The sequence below is a fragment of the Equus quagga genome, chromosome 7 (assembly GCF_021613505.1).
Source record: "Equus quagga isolate Etosha38 chromosome 7, UCLA_HA_Equagga_1.0, whole genome shotgun sequence".
Taxonomy (NCBI): Eukaryota; Metazoa; Chordata; class Mammalia; order Perissodactyla; family Equidae; genus Equus; species Equus quagga.
The window spans coordinates 61523295-61540934 of record NC_060273.1 but is presented as its reverse complement, the minus strand read 5'-3'; the positions used below and the strand labels follow the sequence as shown (position 1 = coordinate 61540934).

General features: G+C 38.4%; 1 protein-coding gene across 1 annotated transcript; it reads right to left on the bottom strand.

The window, feature by feature from the left end:
• Positions 1-988: 988 nt before the first annotated feature.
• SLU7 (SLU7 homolog, splicing factor) lies at positions 989-16870 on the bottom strand. The gene is made up of 16 exons (XM_046668213.1): positions 16768-16870; positions 14615-14800; positions 13829-13982; positions 13398-13478; positions 12947-13111; positions 11986-12054; positions 8311-8358; positions 7969-8100; positions 7601-7698; positions 7364-7431; positions 7090-7229; positions 5335-5496; positions 3905-4009; positions 3676-3747; positions 3445-3561; positions 989-2785 (listed from the first exon to the last, which is right to left on the bottom strand). The coding sequence occupies exons 2-16, from the start codon at positions 14782-14784 to the stop codon at positions 2606-2608; spliced, it is 1761 nt and encodes a 586-aa protein (XP_046524169.1). The 5' UTR covers positions 14785-14800; positions 16768-16870; the 3' UTR covers positions 989-2605.
• Between the last annotated feature and the right edge of the window lie 770 nt (positions 16871-17640).

Here is a 17640-nt window from a genome sequence, read left to right as displayed (position 1 = left end):
TACATTCCATTACGATACTAAGGTGGAGGATGAGCTTGCATTGTCTTGCCTCCCCCATATCTTTAGCTGAAGGTGGCATTTAAGGTGGCAACCTTGGCCATTTTGGCAAGTTGCTATTTTCCTGGGTTTCTCCCATGTATACATGTTATAAAGCTTTGTTTGATTTTCTCCTGTTATTCTGTCTCATATAAATTTAATTCGCAGACCAGCCAGAAGGACCCAGAGTGGGTAGAGGAATTGACTTCCTCTCCTATATTATAAACTTAATGAAATGATATTTTATTCATTTTTGAATAATCAATCTTGTGAGAAGCATCCCACAAGGTTGGGGGAGGGGGAAGCATCAAAGAACCTGGGTCAGATGCATCATTTTCAGGTGTTTAGAGTGAATGTGATAAAGACTAAGAGCCTGCTTAAGGTTTCTGTCAATGGAAGAAACTGCAAAGGACCAGCCTTCCTGGTCCACAAACCTGGGCCTTAAATACCAGAGAAAGCAGTAGGCTTTAGAGGCAGAGATACTTGGCTTTATGTCCAGGCCCCAATACTTTGAACTGTTAGGGCATGAGCAAGTTACCTGGACTCTTTAAGCCCATGTGCTTACTGTAAAATAGGGATATCATCCATTACTCACCCCACGAAATTGTTCTGAGGAGATAACATACGAAAACTACAGCACACAGTTCCAGCACTTGAAAGGCAGCTGTTATTGAGACAGTAAAATCAAAGCTCGTATCTTGAGTAATGTTCCAGATACCTTTTTTCCAAAGTGAAACAAATAAGATTTCAGATATTATAGAATTCTACTTAAAATCAGAGTGAATTAGGTTTCACAGAGAACAGAACCCAAAAAGGTTAGGTGACATGTTTTTTGAGTTAAAGAATCCTGAAATTTTCTAAATCAAACTCACAGAAGCTAACCCAGGCTCTCTACCAGTCCTATAAACCACTTTTCTGCCAAAATTTGAAATAATGCTACAGACTACTCACAGTCAATTCTCAATTATATATCTTTATTAACAAAAGATAAATAAAATACAAAATAGATACCAATGTCAGACTTTCTGTTGAACCATCCTATGTTAAGGTAGGACTATGAAAACAAATTTTTGACATTCTTAAAGTAGGTAAGAATTAGACCTATTTGCATTGCTGTATTAATTTCATACTAGTCTGAATCTAGATACCACGTATATCCATAGTACTTGACAATTTGATGAAGTTACTCTCCCATCAGCACTATTTCTGAGATGCTAATAATGCAATGTCCTGGGAGGTTTTGGTAGCTTAGAAAACCCAGTGAGTTGTTAAAAGTCCATGTACAATGTAAAGGCTATTACTGATCCCACTCTCACTGTCGGTATTACCTTCACAATGTTCGTAGAAGAGGATCATGGCAATCTCAGTTACTAATATCCCTATAAGCTATCCTTTTAATTCTTTGAAGAAAGCTTCAACAAGAGGTTTTGCTTTTTGCAAATTTTACAAAGTGACACCTGCTGGCTATAAAGATTAGGTACAACAGATATTCTACAATCTTTTAAGATGTAATATTCATGATTGTTACACAAAGTAATCACAATAAACTAGTATCACAAATTATATCCTCTATTATAAAGGGGAGGATTTCTGTGTCTGAAGACTCACGTCTCGAAGGGTAAAACACCAAGTAGTGATCAGTCGACACTGACTGAAGGATAAGTTATTTTTCTGTTCAAAGGCTAACACATGTAGGTGTAAGGTACAAGGAAATATTTTACAATCAAAATTTTATAACCAAGTGGAAAACAGAATTATTACTACACAGACTGATGTCAGGGATAAAGTTATTCACATGTCCTGCAGACTTCCCTTCAGTAACCCAAAGCCCAAGATAGAATACTACTTTTAGCTTCAGGCCAGGAAAACCTTGGAAGGCAAAAATGAATGATTAGCAAATAACTACAATTATAGTTACTAGTAATTTAAAAAAACGAAGACCTGGTTTTGAGAAAGACTAAGTAATCTGCCTTCAAGATGTGTGCTAACACTAAAGGACCATAAAAATTGAAGAAATAAAGTTTGAGACTTAATAAATATAGAGCGTAAGATATTCTTCTTTTCTTTTTTTAAAGATTTTATTTTTTCCTTTTTCTCCCGAAAGCCCCCCCAGTACACAGTTGTATATTTTTAGTTGCGGGTCCTCCCAGGTGTGGCATGTGGGATGCCACCTCAGCATGGCCTGATGAGTGGTACCATGTCCCTGCCCAGGATTCGAGCCGGTGAAATCCTGGGCTGCCGAAGCAAGCGTGCGAACTTAACGACTCGGCCACGGGGCTGGCCCTGAGCATAAGATATTCTTGATAGGTAGAGAGCCAAGGCCTCCTTCCACATCACTAATATAAAATTGGAAAAAAATCTTACTCTGCCTTTAATGTATCTCCTCTTTCTTTTTCTTCTTTGTTTCTTCTGTGTGAGAAGGAATGAATTTACCATGAGACTTCTGGAACCTTTATTAAAGTCAGGCACAAGAAGAGTAGACACAGAGTTTTCCACCTACAATCATCAGCAAGAAGCTCAAAGAATGTATCAGCAGTGTCTATCTTGGGTGACCATCTACGACTAGTTACTACTGTCCAAGGAAGGAGGCCATGGGGTCATCGGGCCTCTGACGTTTCATTCTGTAGGCCTCCATTTCCTCTTCCGTGGGTTCCCGAGTTTCGTATACGCTATTGTAAGGCCGCTTCCTCTCATCAATCTGCATGATCTCCTTGACATGGAGAAGGCGGGCCTCCTCTGCATTCAGTGCCTATAGTGAGAGGAAAAACATGAGTACCATGGCTCTCCATCAGATCTCTTTTGTTCAAAAGTGGCAGAGTACCGAAAGCCCCACTGAATATGAACTGCTATGTCAAAAACCTAGATTCCCTGAAAAAGCCAGGGAGTCAGTCCTTCTACTGTCAAGCTACAACTAATCACTATTTGGCTCATATATTTTCATAGAGCAGAAAATTCTATGACATTTTCAATGTTACAGAAATTTTATTTAATAACAAAAATTGAATGAGGTTCATTTTACTGACAGAAGCTGGCAACTGATGCTTCAGGTGGAGACTGCAAGACATTTCCCAAGGACTTGCTGAAACTTACAAATTATAGAGTTAGAAGGCAATTCTTTCTGGGCAACGAGCCAATAACTCTAAACTAATAGCTTTAACAAGCACATTTCTTCTGTGCCTTAGTGATAATTAACAAATAATCCAAGAAGCAGGCAAGACCAAGACACATCAAATCTCCACTCACATTCTAGACCTGATGCAAGGTGACCTGAGCAAATCACCCAGACTCGGGCCTCGCTTCCTCATTTTTAGAATGGGGCTGGAGACAGAACTGGATGATCTCCTCAGGCCCCTACAAATAAAGAACCCTGTTGCCACTCTTACTATTTATTTAGACCTCACGAAGTACCTTTTTCAATTTTTCATGTTTCTTTTCTTCGTCCTCGCTGTCTGAACTGCTCTTTCGATGCTGCTTCTTCTTCTTCTTCTTCTTCTTTTTCTCCTCTTTTAGTTTTTCCTGATGCATCTGATGGGGAGGGTTGAAATACAGTGTTATTAACGCAAAGACAAAGCGCTGGTGCAAGTTTTAAAGTCCTCCCTCCAGGACTTAAAAATTCAGGACAAATCATCGCAGACTCACCTCCATGAGGGTTTGAGGTTTTTTCACCGATTCTTCTCCAGTGATATCATTTACAAGACATTCCTCTGAATTCTGTGGGGAAATATATGTAATTTGACTTGAGTATCATAGTGACCAATCATCTAAGAAAATGTTAAAATTTGAAACACGAGAAGATAAGTTTTATCCAGACTTTGACTTAAGAGCTTTGGCTATTTTACCCCGTCAGAACTAGAGGACAACTACGTACAGCAATCTCCTTCCCAGCTTCTCCAGTACAATAGGAGTACTTGAAAAAAGAGTGACAGCATTTGTATCCCCATCGGCCTTCTTTCCAGTAAGATCCCCAGATATGCTGCAGAAGAGAGAGAAAGGTTACTTAAAAAGGGACCTGAAACTAGGGACTCTCATATACTGTTGATAAGAGTATTAAATAATCCAGTCCTTTTAAAGGTAATTTGGGAGGAAATTTACGGGGATTCTAGGGCTAGCAAATAGGGAGAGGGTGGCCCGCCCTCAAGTGTGAGAAGCAGGTATTACAGTTACAACGGTCTTACATTGTATTCCCAAAAACCTATAAAAAACATTTAGGATATCTGAATTCTCTTGAAAAATTTAGAAGCACTGGGGAATGCTGGGCCCACATTCCCACTTGTCAATAACTGGCTGTTACTGAATAGTGGATGCCCCATTAGACAGGGCTTATGTTCTCTAGTTTGTACAATTTGCCTGGCTCGCTTCGCTCATATAGATTACTGGCCTGGCTCCTACAGTTAGTTACGTTTTTGACCCCTGACTTGAAGAGACAACTGTAGTTTGGGGACCTCAAGGGTACAGCAAGTGACATTATATACTTCATGATGTGATGCAATATGAAGTATACTGCATCACCCGTGAAGTGTTCTTGTCAAAACATTTAACTTATATCTAATCAAGGCTTTAGGTCTGAATTCCTGTTATAGGAAATACAGGAGATAAAGGAATAAGTTATATGATATCATTAGCAACCAGCTGAGTACAGAATATGAGATAGTTTACAGGATAACTGGCCTGATCTGTTAAATAGTCACTGTCACGAAAAAGGAGAGAGGCATTCTAGAAAAAAGGGATATGACAACCAGTAACAAGCAAAATAAACTTCGATTGGATTCTGACTCACAAAAAACACCCAAAACCAAATAGCCACTTAAAGTCGTTTTTGGGTATCTTTTGGAAAATGTGATTAAGGACTAGAGATTAGACAATTTTACGGAGTTAACATGAATTTTCTACAGTGTGTTAATGGTAATGTAGTTACATAGAAGAACATCCTTAATTTTAGGAAATACAAGATACAGTGTTTATGGGTAAACTGTCATGATATTTGTAATTTTCAAATTTTTCAGTCAAAAAATTTATAAATATAAGATATACATATCAGCGCACACACACACACACATACGTAGACAGATCATAAATGGCCATATGTAAATACCCACTTAGGTGGTAGGTACATGGGCAAACGTAACAGTACTCTTTCACATTTTTTCTATTTTTGGAAAAATTTCATAAAACAAATTTAAAATGTAAAACAAAACAAAAAAAGCTCAACAATGATTTGCTAATGAAGTTGTAACAGAAAAATACAATCCAGAGCAAAATGCTAACAAGGACACAAAACAGTTCTGGTTCAACACATACCGTGTGATTGTGGATCTTCACATCCTCCTCATACTTAGAGCAGGCGACGGCCCGCTCCTGTCCTTTGATGACTGTCCCATGTCTTGAGTACTCCACATAGTCTTCCGTCTGAGCTAAAAGCAACTCAGCTGGAGGGGCATCCAGGTGTTCTTGGCCGCCATACTAAAAGGACATTGAACATGATTAAATACATTTTACAAAGATCTGCATTCATCTCTCTACCAAAGGGTTTATTTCCAATCAGAAAGATTAGAGGAATATGTATTTTATTTAAAGATTGGCACCTGAGCTAACAACTGTTGCCAATCTTTGTTTTTTCTGCTTTTTCTCCCCAAATCCCCCCAGTACATAGTTGTATATTTTCGTTGTGGGTCCTTCTAGCTGTGGCATGTGGGACACCACCTCAACATGGCCTGACAAGTGGTGCCATGTCTGTGCCCAGGATCTGAACTGGCGAAACCCTGGGCCGCTGAAGAGGAGTGCGTGAACTTAATCATTTGGCCACGGGGCCGGCCCCATAAAGGAATATTCTTTATGGGCTTTGTTATACAAAACAAAGTGAAAAAAAGGCCACCAAATTTTCATAGGCAAATAAAAGATGTGTCAGTTGCTATTCATCTGTTGAATGTGATAGATTACAAAATGGCCATAAGTTTCTCATATTCTTCTATGCATACCATTTGCTACATGACTTTGCCGCTCTTCCCCTCAAGAGATAGAGTCTGGGGGCTGGCCTGGTGGCGCAGCGGTCAAGTTCGCACGTTCTGCTTTGGCATCCCGGGGTTCACCGGTTCAGATCCTGGGTACGAACATAGCACTGCTTAGCAAGCCATGCTGTGGTAGGTGTCCCACATACAAAAAGTAGAGGAAGATGGGCATGGATGTTAGCTCAGGGCCAGTCTTCCTCAGCAAAAAGAGGACTGGCAGCAGAGGTTAGCTCAGGGCTAATCCTCCTCCAAAAAAAAAAAGAGAGGTAGAGTCTGTTTCTCCATCCTTTGAATCTGGCCTGACCATCTTACTCATTGTGGCCTCTAGGAAATTGGCAAATATGATGCAAACAAAGGCCTGTTAAGCACATGTGCACTGGAGCATACTGTTTGTTGCTGGTCTCTGGTATCCTGAGAATGCCATGCAAAGAAGCTGGGCCAGCAGACCAGAGGGACAGAGAGGAGCTATTCCAAATGAGGCCTGCTCATTGACAGATACCAAAGTGAGGCTGTCCCAGATCATCCAGCCTTAGATGGGCAGGCTCAGACCAGGAGACCCAGCTGACATACAAAATGGTGAGAAATAAGAATGTTTATTTTAAACTACTAAGTTTTAAGGTAGTGTTGGTTTTTTGTTTTTTTGTTTTTTTTCCTGAAGAAGATTCACCCTGAGCTAACATCTGCTACCAATCTTGCCACGCTTCTTCTTTTTTTTAACATGTGAGCTGTGGCCACAGCATGGCCAGTGACAGACAAGTGGTGTGGGTCTGTGCCCAGGAACCAAACCTGGGCCACCAAAGCAGAGCACGCTGAACTTAACCACTAGGCCACTGGGGCTGGTCCTAAGATAGTTTGTTTTGCAGCTCAAGCTCACCTATACAGCTATACTGATACAGTAATACCAGCTGATTAAGTCAATAGAAAGAAACGATGATCCCTAATGGATTAAAAGGGACTGTGTATTGTATTCCAAATGTAAACTGAATGCTTACTCATTGGTAATTTCTCTTTAAGGAATGTTCTTCTTTAGCATTATGGTCAAAATTACCTTTTCCAGGATGCTTTCTTTCTGCTGTTCCTTGAAGTCTTCTTTTTTGACTTTGAAGGACTTATACAACAGCTCAAGTTTTGTAGGATCGGCTTGCAGATGCACTTCAGATCCCTTGTCATAGGCTTCCCAAGCAAACACTAGAGTAATTAAAAACATCTTAATGAGTTGTCAGCTACATTGATTGCATGCTTCTTGAAAACAACCCTTAAAAAACGCCCCCAAATTTCTTATGAGCTGATATGAAATACCTTGACATACAGCAAACACTTACACTGTGTCTGAGCCATTGAAATGGTATCGCCTGTGTATCTAACAAAGTTATCTCCCGCATAGCTCACTCTGTAAATACAAATTAAAAAAAAATTGTTTCAGAGACTCATTTCTTTAAGGAAAGTTAATTCTTTTCTGACCCAACCAGGGATGATGCTCATTTTAATTCAGATTCAGTTTTATGATTAAAAACTCCCCTCCCCCACCTTGAAATCTATACATTTAACTTGATACTTACTCATCTGGGTTCTTTCCTGCATTGGCATAGGGATTCTCTCTCATCGCTCTAGTTTTGGGATCATAGTAAGCAGAATTTGGATCTAAATTCCGCAAATACTAGAAGGGAAAAATGTTTTAAGACTGCATTAATGTTTACTTCTGTCAAAAACGGTTTCAGCAAACTAGTAGTAGGAGTTGATCATGATCAATTGAATGCGTGTGTGCATTTCTGGGGTAGAGATGAAGAGAAAAAGACAGAATGACACTTGATCTTGGAATGACTGACTATATTACCCATTTACTGCTCAGATACCAGACGAGTAGACAAAATTTAGGCTGGGAAGACAAATATTTTTCGAATATGTATGTCAAGTTGGCAAGGCTTACTTTTGCAATATCTTCTCGAATCCTGAGATTCCGGACAGTAATTCGTCTCTTAGAGTCAAAGTTCTGTCCAGGCATGTCAATATCATCTGCGTATTTATCTTCGTCCTCATCTTCACTATTATGATCTTTTTCCTGAAAGAAGGAGAGATCGGGGAAAAAACTGTAAGACACAAAGAATGGCAACTAGTTCTGGTTTTCCTTTCTTTTCTGCTTAACCAAATCTGTATTCACTTGTGTTCTTTAAAATTATTATTATTATTATTAATTATATATCATTATTACCATTAGCTATAAGAAATTGAAAAACGTAATGTGTGCCCAGACAGGGCAAATATTTATTACCGTCTGAGAATTTGGTTCCTCTTCTCCCCACTGGTGTTTTGGAGAATTCTGCAACATGAAAGAAGAAAAAGAATTTGTAATTTTATTCCACTGAATCAGCTGACTATTTAGCACTTTAAAAACATAGTTAAGATAATATAATTTAAATCTAACTGAACAAATTCTCATATTTCTCACTCATAATAAGTATATAAGTTCTGAATACAAGATATCATTGTGAGTAATTTTACTAGACTATCTACAAAGCCCAAAAATTTCTAGAGAATTTTCATTGATATAGGGTTATAATCATACAAAGGTAACAGGAAGATTACGTTGACCAATGTACCCAATAAATACTCATTTCACATGTTCATTTTTAGACATACCATTTTCATTAAACTTGATTAGTTTCCTATTAAGGCCAAAAAGAAAAGTTACCAAGATCATGTAATAAGTATTCTTATAGCCAAAACAGCCTTTGTAAAATTTGGGCAATGAAGAAATCCACTCAGGTGACATGGTATTGTGATTTAAGGAGAGTCTGAAATCCTTGTCACAAAGAGAATCTTTCTTCATAGCAATTGGTCAAGAGCCTCTCTAACTCCACAAAATGCCGAGAGCAAAGTGGTCAGTACTTCATCTCGTCCCTTTAAAAAGGCTTCAAAGGCTAAAAAGAATACCTTATAGCATTAGTAGGGGGATGTGGAAATGTGTGTGTGAGAAGAAAAAATATCTATAGCTCTACTGAATGGTAACTAAGTGATCTGTCATCAAAATTTGACATATACATATTTACTGCACCAATAATTACACTTTTAGGAATTTATCCTAAGGAAACAACATGTCAATTATACAAAGATGTATTTACAAGAACATGATAGTGTTGTGTATAGTATCAAAAAATTGGGGAAAAAATCAAATTAACAATAGATTATTGGTTAGATAAATTACTACACTCGATATTGGAACAATGAACAACCATTAAAACTGATTCTACCCAAGGTACAGAAAAATATATAATTTGCTACCCTTTTTTTGTTGGGGGAAAAAAAGGGAAGGGTGGGAATAAGATTATATATTTCTATTTTTACATAAGAAACTCTGGAAGGATATACACCTCTGGAAGGATCCACAAGAAAAGTGAAAAAGGTTATGAGGGAGGTGAGGTTTAGCAATATGGTGGATGGAAGCAGGGGTGGGAGACTTCACTGCATATCTTCTTTTTTTTTTTCTTAAGGATTGGCACCTGGGCTAACAACTGTTGCCAATCTTTTTTTTTTTTCCTGCTTTATTTCCCCAAACTCCCCCTGTACACAGTTGTATATCCTAGTTGCAGGTCCTTCTAGCTGTGGGATGTGGGACGCTGCCTCAACGTGGCCTGATGAGCAGTGCCATGTCCGCACCCAGGATCCGAACCCTGGGCCGCCACAGCGGAGCGCGTGAACTTAACCACTCGGTCACAGAGCCGGCCCCCTGCATATCTTCTTAAAGTGTTTTGATTTTTGAACCATGTGAATTTATATAAAAATAAATGATGCTATGGTGTACATTTAATGACACAGAGAACAAGTCCTATCGCACTATATATTTTTTCATGGAAAGAGAGTAGGTGATAAATGAGTATGTAAAGATGAATCTATTTAAAAAACATGTTGTGTTATAATCACGCACATGTATAGATATATGTGGAGGGGTGGAGTGGGACCCAGAACGGCCTACTTCAAAATGTTAACAGTAAGGGGGCCGGCCCCGTGGCCAAGTGGTTAAGTTTGCGCCCTCTGCTTCAGCAGCCCAGGGTTTCGCCAGTTTGGATCCCGGGTACAAACACGGTACCGCTCATCAGGCCATGCTGAGGCGGCAACCCACATAACACAGCCAGAGGCACTCACAACTAGAATATACAACTATGTACTCGGGGGCTTTGGGGAGAAGAAGAAGAAGAGGAAGGGAAAAAAAAAAAAGATTGGGAACAGTTGTTAGCTCAGGTGCCAATCTTTAAAAAAAAAAAAGTTAACAGTGAACACGGGATATTTTTCTTCTCTGTAATTTTCTAAATTTTTTTCTGTGTTACTTCCAAATCAGACACTTTTTTTTAAAAAACAATTTTTTTAGAGGTCCCACAAGTTGCCAGTTCAACAGAGGACATTTACATAGACAATTAAATCTCCATAGCAGAGACTGCTCTACTATATGTAGTTAATTTTAATATCCAAGTGGGCAAAATTCATCAGTCCCCTCCATATATTTAAGTGTGTTACCTGGGGAAATAAATTATACTATGTTTACAACAAACAATAGAGAATAGGTTAGAACAAGAGAAACAGGCCCTCTTCCTTTTTCCAGAGTTGGTAATAATTGACAACATCAAGAGTAGTTACCAATTACCAAGTGTTTATGATGTGATATGTATGCTAAGCCTCCTGGGGGGTTGGTGGTGTTATCTTTACTTTAGAGACGATAAAATGAGGCTCAGAGAGGCAAATTAACTTTTCTAGGCCCACCTAGCTGGCCAGGGGCAGAGCTGGATTTTAACCTGTCTGTCAACTTGTGCTGTGAATCCACCTGACAGGTGGCCTCAGTGACAGCTTACTTGGTGCTGACTTCGTTCTGTTTGCTTGTAATTATATTTGCTGAGTCTCTTTTAGGAATTTAAACTCAAAAACTCCAAATGTTTAATTTATTATTTGGTCATGGCATGAATTTGTTAAAAAGAAAACTTTCAGAACTCTAATAAGCATAATATACTTTAACTATTAAGTTGACATGATTTAAAAAAGGAAAAAAAATACCTGGCTGCAATATATCATTTTTTTTTTTAGTAGGAAAATTTTTTTACCCAGCTATAAAATTATTACATGTTCATTATAGAAAATGTGGGAAATACTAAAAAAAGAAAAAAAGAAAAATTCACTAATTCTACATTAAGTAAGAACTGGTGCTCTGGTCTTTTTTCCTATGTGGTGATATAATAATATTTTCTCATGTGTCATTAAAATATAAGTGTTTTCCAGAGTTGTTACTAAATCTTGATAAAAGTCATTTTAAAAGCTATGCAACATAGTGTCATGAGATGCAGAATAGCTTACTCCACCAATTCCTTACTAGGCTATTTCAATTTCTTGCTGTCATAAAAAGTGCTGCAATGAGTATCTTTGTGCATAATGCTTTTTATGAATACCAGAAAATTCTTTAGGATGGATGGATCTACTAATTCCAGAAAAGGCATATGGCAGTATTCTTTCTAAAATAATTGCATCAATTTATATTCCCATGAACTGTATAAAAGTGTCAGTTTTACTTTCCCTTCAATAGTACCTCTCTCTCCTTCAAATCTTTTCTAACTTGAGACATATAAAACATATTCTTGTTTCAATCTTCATTTTTTGTTTACTAAAAGTTTGAATTTTATTTTATTTATTTTTTTTGCTGAGGAAGATTCACCCTGAGCTAACATCCGTTGCCAATCTTCCTCTTTTTCACTTGCGGAAGATTCGCCCTGATCTAACGTCTGTGCCAATCTTCCTCTATTTTGTATGTAGGATGCCTCTACAGCACAGCCTGATGAGTGGAGTAGGTCTGTGCCCAGGATCTGAACCTGTAAACCGGGGCCGCCAAAGCAGAGCACGTGAACTTTAACCACTCAGCCATGGGGCCAGCCCCTGAAGTTTTTTACTGAACATTTTTATTACTTACAGCCTGTTCCACTAATTTTCCTGATGCCAACTCTTCTTGGAGTTTCTGGGCTTTCAGTGTTCGTTTTGCCTAAGAAAAAAGGAAACGTTTGAAATTTACTTACAACATTCAAATGAACATTTAATCTTATATATTTAAAATAAGTAAGTTTATTATTTTCAGAAAAGGTCACTGGACAAGATTACGTCTTTGAGATGTCTTGTAGCTCTAGACCCATAGTTCTCCAAAGAAGAGGAGTTGCAAAGCCCTGTTTGAACCAGGCATTAACGTGAGCTGAGCTAGCCAGCACCAGCCGTAAACTGCAGAGAGCAAGCCTTGTCTAAATGGGGCAGTTGCCTCCTGACTCCAGATGACTGACTCTTGCCAGGCAGGCCTATGATTACCATATATTTCATTGTTCAAGAAAGATGAAATTCAGATGTTTATGTGAAATCCCATGATTTTTAAATGTTAAGTCTACTTAAAAAATAAAATGGCAGTGTGACTATGGTTTTTAAGGAATAGGTGTGAGTAGGTGAAATCATAAAAGAAAAATCTGAGGTTGAACTAAACAACTCAATTTTCTCAATGGGTTACCCTATTCCTCTTCCACCACCCTCAAATGCCACGTGACAACTGTAAAACAGGCCCATGGGTAAGCCACAGTCTGAGGGCCAAGAGTTGATAACCTCAAAAAGCCAAAAGATTTGAATACTAATCTGTTCTCATGCTTCCAGGATTTTTTGCAACCTAAGTCAGGGAGTAAAGGACAATACAAGAATCAGATAAAAAGAAATTGCTGCCAAATAGGGCTAGCACACTGTTTATTTTCACCATTCAATTAGGCTTAGTATTATTACTATAATAAAAATGTCACCATTTTTATACTGCTCGAAGACACAAAAAATAGAGCTGCTAAATCAGAGCTACAGCAAAATGTACCTTCTTTAAGGATAGTAGGAAAGCAGGAAATTTTGCTCACCAGATCAACTTTGGCATATTCCTCTACAATTTTCATGTGTTCTTCCGGATTGTAGCCATTCCACCGATCCCTCTTCCCATCATAGTCAAACATCAGCTGAGGCTGGACATGTTCATCTGGAGCTATATTAGTACCTGTAAATTTTGCTCCAACTCGCCTGGGTCTCTGGAAAACAGAATAAGATTAAATCTTTTCCTAAGTATCTGTAGCCCAGAGGAAAATTTTGTATAATCTTTACAGAGTGGGTGTGAATACACCATGGGACTTTACGGTCTATTCGATTATCAGTTAGGCTTCCAGCAGAAAATTTTGATGGTGCTAAACATTTTCACTCAATTTTTATTTAACTTGTACCTAAATACAGTAATTTTAGAAAAACAGAATTAAGCTCTCTGACAAAGAATAAAGAAAGACTCTGACAAGTTTCCAAACTTCTCAAAGGTGAACTTACCTCAAAGCAGTCTTTCTTTTTGTGTGTCATGGCGCCACAATTTTCACATGCTCCTTTGCGGTACTTAGTTGTTATGGAATTCTACAAATGGATATAATGAAAAACAAAGAAAGTGTTCCATTTATCTGAATAAGTTAGAAATAACTTTGGCTCTCTTTACTATATTGTCTAGTGAAATGATTTATTTGTTAAGAGGAAAATAAGCTAGTCTTCACGTTGTTATAAATGAGAAAGTTTAAGGACTTCAGCAATATAAAATTTAAAAGGGAAAATACAGAAGCTAAAGTAATACATATTGTGAATTTTAATACCAGACAAAAGGTTACATAATCTGTTTCTACTTTATATAGTACTGCATTAAAGGTTCTTATATTAAGTTCTTAAAATAAAATCTCCATTTCTACATGGATATACACTGGCTGCCTACATACCTCTTTTACACCCCTCTTGTACCATTCTCCAGAGGAGCTGTACTGCTTCTGTTTCTCTGGTTGTGGTCTCTGATGCTTTAAAGTAGGTCTTTTTGATGGATCAATATACCATGGCACGGAAGAAATATACTGAGGAATATGAGGGTTGATGTCTCTGTAATAAAATTAAAAAATTAAAAAAAATAAAGTTAGAAAATAATTGGTATTACAAAGGCAGCCTATCCAGAATCTAAAAATTGTTATTGCAATGGGAGGGGGGAGAGAGAATATGCTCAATGTTCCTATAATGAAAAATAAGTAAAAATAAAGTAATTTATCTTAGAGTGAAAAAATTTCCAACACAGAAACTAAGAATAATGCCATAACTGAAGGGGAAGGAGAGATGAAGGAAGATTGGGATGTATGTTAGTGAGATAAATCTTGTATCAGAACAAGAAGTTAACTAATAATGTGTAGAGTTGTATAATGGTGAAGATACATTATTTAGAGATGTGGAGGTATCAACCAGAAAAACTCAAAATAGAAAGATTTGAAAGCAGTCACTTTTGTAGCGTGGAACAAGGAGTGGGAAGGGCTGAAAGGGACTATAGCTATTCATCACAGGCCCTCCAATATTATTTGATTACTAAACCTTACACATAGGAGTTTGATAAAATAAATAATAACAAAAAGATGATGTAAATGGTAAAGATGGCTTCCTGTCAAAGCAAAGGATGAGAAATTGATAAACTAAGTAGACGTGAATTTGAATTTTGAATGAACAGATCATGCAAATACAGTACTTACTTCCCTTCTTCGTCAACTTCTGCAGGAGCATTACCCAGTTTTCTCTGTTCTTCTAGTTCCTTCTTCTTTCTCCAGTCCTCTCTGGTCATCTTCTTTGGTTCTTCCAAACTCATTTCTTTGGACCCTGACAGGGAGGCAGCATTAACTGCATCCACAGCTGCAGCTGACATGGTTAATTGCCCTCCTCTATGAAAAGGAAGAAACACACATTAGTATAAACTAGGCCTTCATGAGTTCATCAGTGAAACTATCAAAAGTACATCCTAATAACACATACTGTGGGTTATACACAATGTGTCATATGTTCTTAGTCTTTCATAGTGTCTGTAAGGGAATGGTGTCTTTCCCCTCCTATTGCAGTTTCTCCCTCAACTGTCACCTACAAATGGAGAAAGACACACACAAACAGGTATTGAAAATTTTGTAAGACTCTTTCTCTCAGATATATTCCTGAATTCCTCTCTTTCTAGGTAGGTGTCTCAAACTTTTTTACCACAATAACCCTTAATGAGTAAACAGGGTCCTATCTCTGGTCCTCTTAAAGACTGAATGAGTTATCTATATTCATTGTCACTATTTCCGCATCTCCTTCCTTCCTCGATCACTCTAATTTAGCTTCCACCCCGCTACTCCAAAGAGTCACCACCAAGATATCAATGATCAATGTGCTAAATCCATTGGACATTTTTCAGTTCTGTTCCCTCTCTTTTTGATATATTCTTATCCCTTGGCTTGTGTGACACTATACTCTCCTGGTTTTTCTTGTATCCCTCTTGCTACTCCTCCTGTCTGCTCTGAAGGTTCATCCATTTCTGCCCAGTTATTTAATTTTGGATTCCACAAGGCTCCATCCTAGAGTCTCTTTCATCACTCTGAACTCCACCTGTGGACAAGCTCATCTATTTCTAAGGCTTCAATAGCCACAATATACTACTGTTGGCTCTCCAATTTATTTCTCTACTCCAGATCTTTTATCTGAACTGCAGATACATAAGTCCAATTGCTTACTTCAGAGCATCTCCACATAGAGGTCTCAGAGACACCTAAATTCAACAAATCTTTTTTTTTTTTTGGCTGAGGAAGATTCACTCTGAGCTAACCTGCTAACCTCTCTTGCCAATCTTCCTCTGTTTTTTTGCTTGAGGAAGATTAGCCCTAAGCTATCATCTGTGGCAATCCTCCTCTACTTTGCATGTGGGTCGCTGCAGTGGTGTAGGTCAGTGCCCAGGATCGGAACCCTTGACCCCTGGCTGCTGAAACCAAGCTCCCTGAACATAACTACTACACCATGGGGCCTGCTCCTCAACAAATCTTAGTTCAAATTCATGATCTTCTCCATGAAATCTAGTTTCCTTCCACTGTTTCCTCTCTTAACGAAAGACACCACCCTCCATCGCTTTACGTAAGTGTTCCAGCTAGTCCTCATACCTATTTCATCATTATTTTCATTTTTGAATGTCATTCAAATTCACCTATTTCTCTCAATTCTCAATGCTACCACCTTCGTGTTATTACTTTTCCTACTAGTCTCCTCCAAGTCCCTCCAATCAATTCTCCACGCTGCAGTGTTATTTTTTCAAAGCACAAATTTTAAACACAATCACAGCATGCCCCACTACCCAAGCTTAAAACCCTCCCATGCAGGGCTGTCCAACAGAAATATAATGCCAGCCCTATATATCATTTAAAATATTTCAGTAGCCATATTAAGAAACTAAAAACAAAGAGGTAAAATTACTTTTGTAATATTTTGTTTAACCCAATATATCCAACATATCATTTCAATATTAAAAAAACAAAGCAAGTCTCTAAAATCTGATATGGATTTTACACTTATTCAGACTAGCCACATTTCAAGTGCTTAAAAGCCACAAGCAGCTAACAGCTATCATACTGGGCAGTGCAGCTTCAATCGCCTTTTATAATTCTTACTCTAAAAACCACTGAGACACAGTCCTGGTCTGGCCGGGCACGAATACCGCGTCTAAGGCCTAGTACTGCGGCTTCTTTGCCGGTCCCTGCTCCCCGTTCCCTCCTCAACCTGGCGTTCCCCGTCAGGAGACATCTAAGAACTAGGGGACTTTGATCTATTTTCCGGGGTTCCTCAGCTTCACCTGCTTCTCCACCCCTAAGTCCTCACAATAGTTCCTTACCCAGTCCCGCCGCAGCCGACCCCAAAACCACCGCAGAGAAACCAAAGCGATGGGTCAATGTTTACTTCCTGGCTTTCCACCTCCTCCCGGCAGCCACCGCGGTATCTTCAGGACGATCGACACATGCGCACTAATAACTCCTGGCGTCGCAGCTCCCAGGAGACGTTGATCTCGCGAGATCTCGAGCTATACCTATTTCTCTACCTCGGGTCGATAGGCGGAGCTAAGATTGAGCAGCTTCTTTTCGACTACCTATACGTGCAGCTGTTTCTTTTAGAATCGCAGACTCTTATGATGAAAAAAAAAAGATCACCGACAACGAACGACAGCTTACGCCTCACTTAGCACTATGAAATGAATGGGGAAGTGCGTTAGGCATTAAGTAAAAAAAAAAACCCAGTTAAAATTAGTATTAGTTAGTAGCCAGGTACTGTGTAACATGCTGGGGACCTAGTGAACACAAAGCGTCTTTCTCTCCTTGTATTTATATCATACAGAGTGAGAAAGACACTAAAATAGTTATTGAGGTAATTTACAGTTGTAGAGAGTCGCTCTGAAAGGAATACCAGCGCTGTGAGAACACAAGGCACTATTTGGTAATTGTGACACCTAGCTTTGAACTGATCTTATACTTTATCATTAGAAAAAAATACTATAAAACGGTTTCCCTTTTGGGAAAACAATAGTATCCATGACATCCCAACCCTCCTTTTAAAGTATATGTATGAAATAAAGTACTGAAAAATAAGCAGTAATTTTCCTAGTAGACTTTACTCCGATTTTTTTCCCCTATCTGTTCTGGTCATGTTTTTTTTTATTTTTCAAAATAACATATAAGAGTGAAAATATCTAACATGTTTGCCTCAATAAGAG

Bases quoted from the DNA above. Each gene is read 5' to 3' on its own strand.
- SLU7 (XM_046668213.1), bottom strand. From the start codon at position 14,784: ATGTCAGCTGCAGCTGTGGATGCAGTTAATGCTGCCTCCCTGTCAGGG. The intron at 12,055-12,946 runs GTGAGCAAAATT...CTTTTTTCTTAG, and splicing joins AATATGCCAAAGTTGATCTG to GCAAAACGAACACTGAAAGC. The intron at 8,101-8,310 runs GTAATAAATATT...TCCTTCTTTCAG, and splicing joins AGGAACCAAATTCTCAGACG to GAAAAAGATCATAATAGTGA.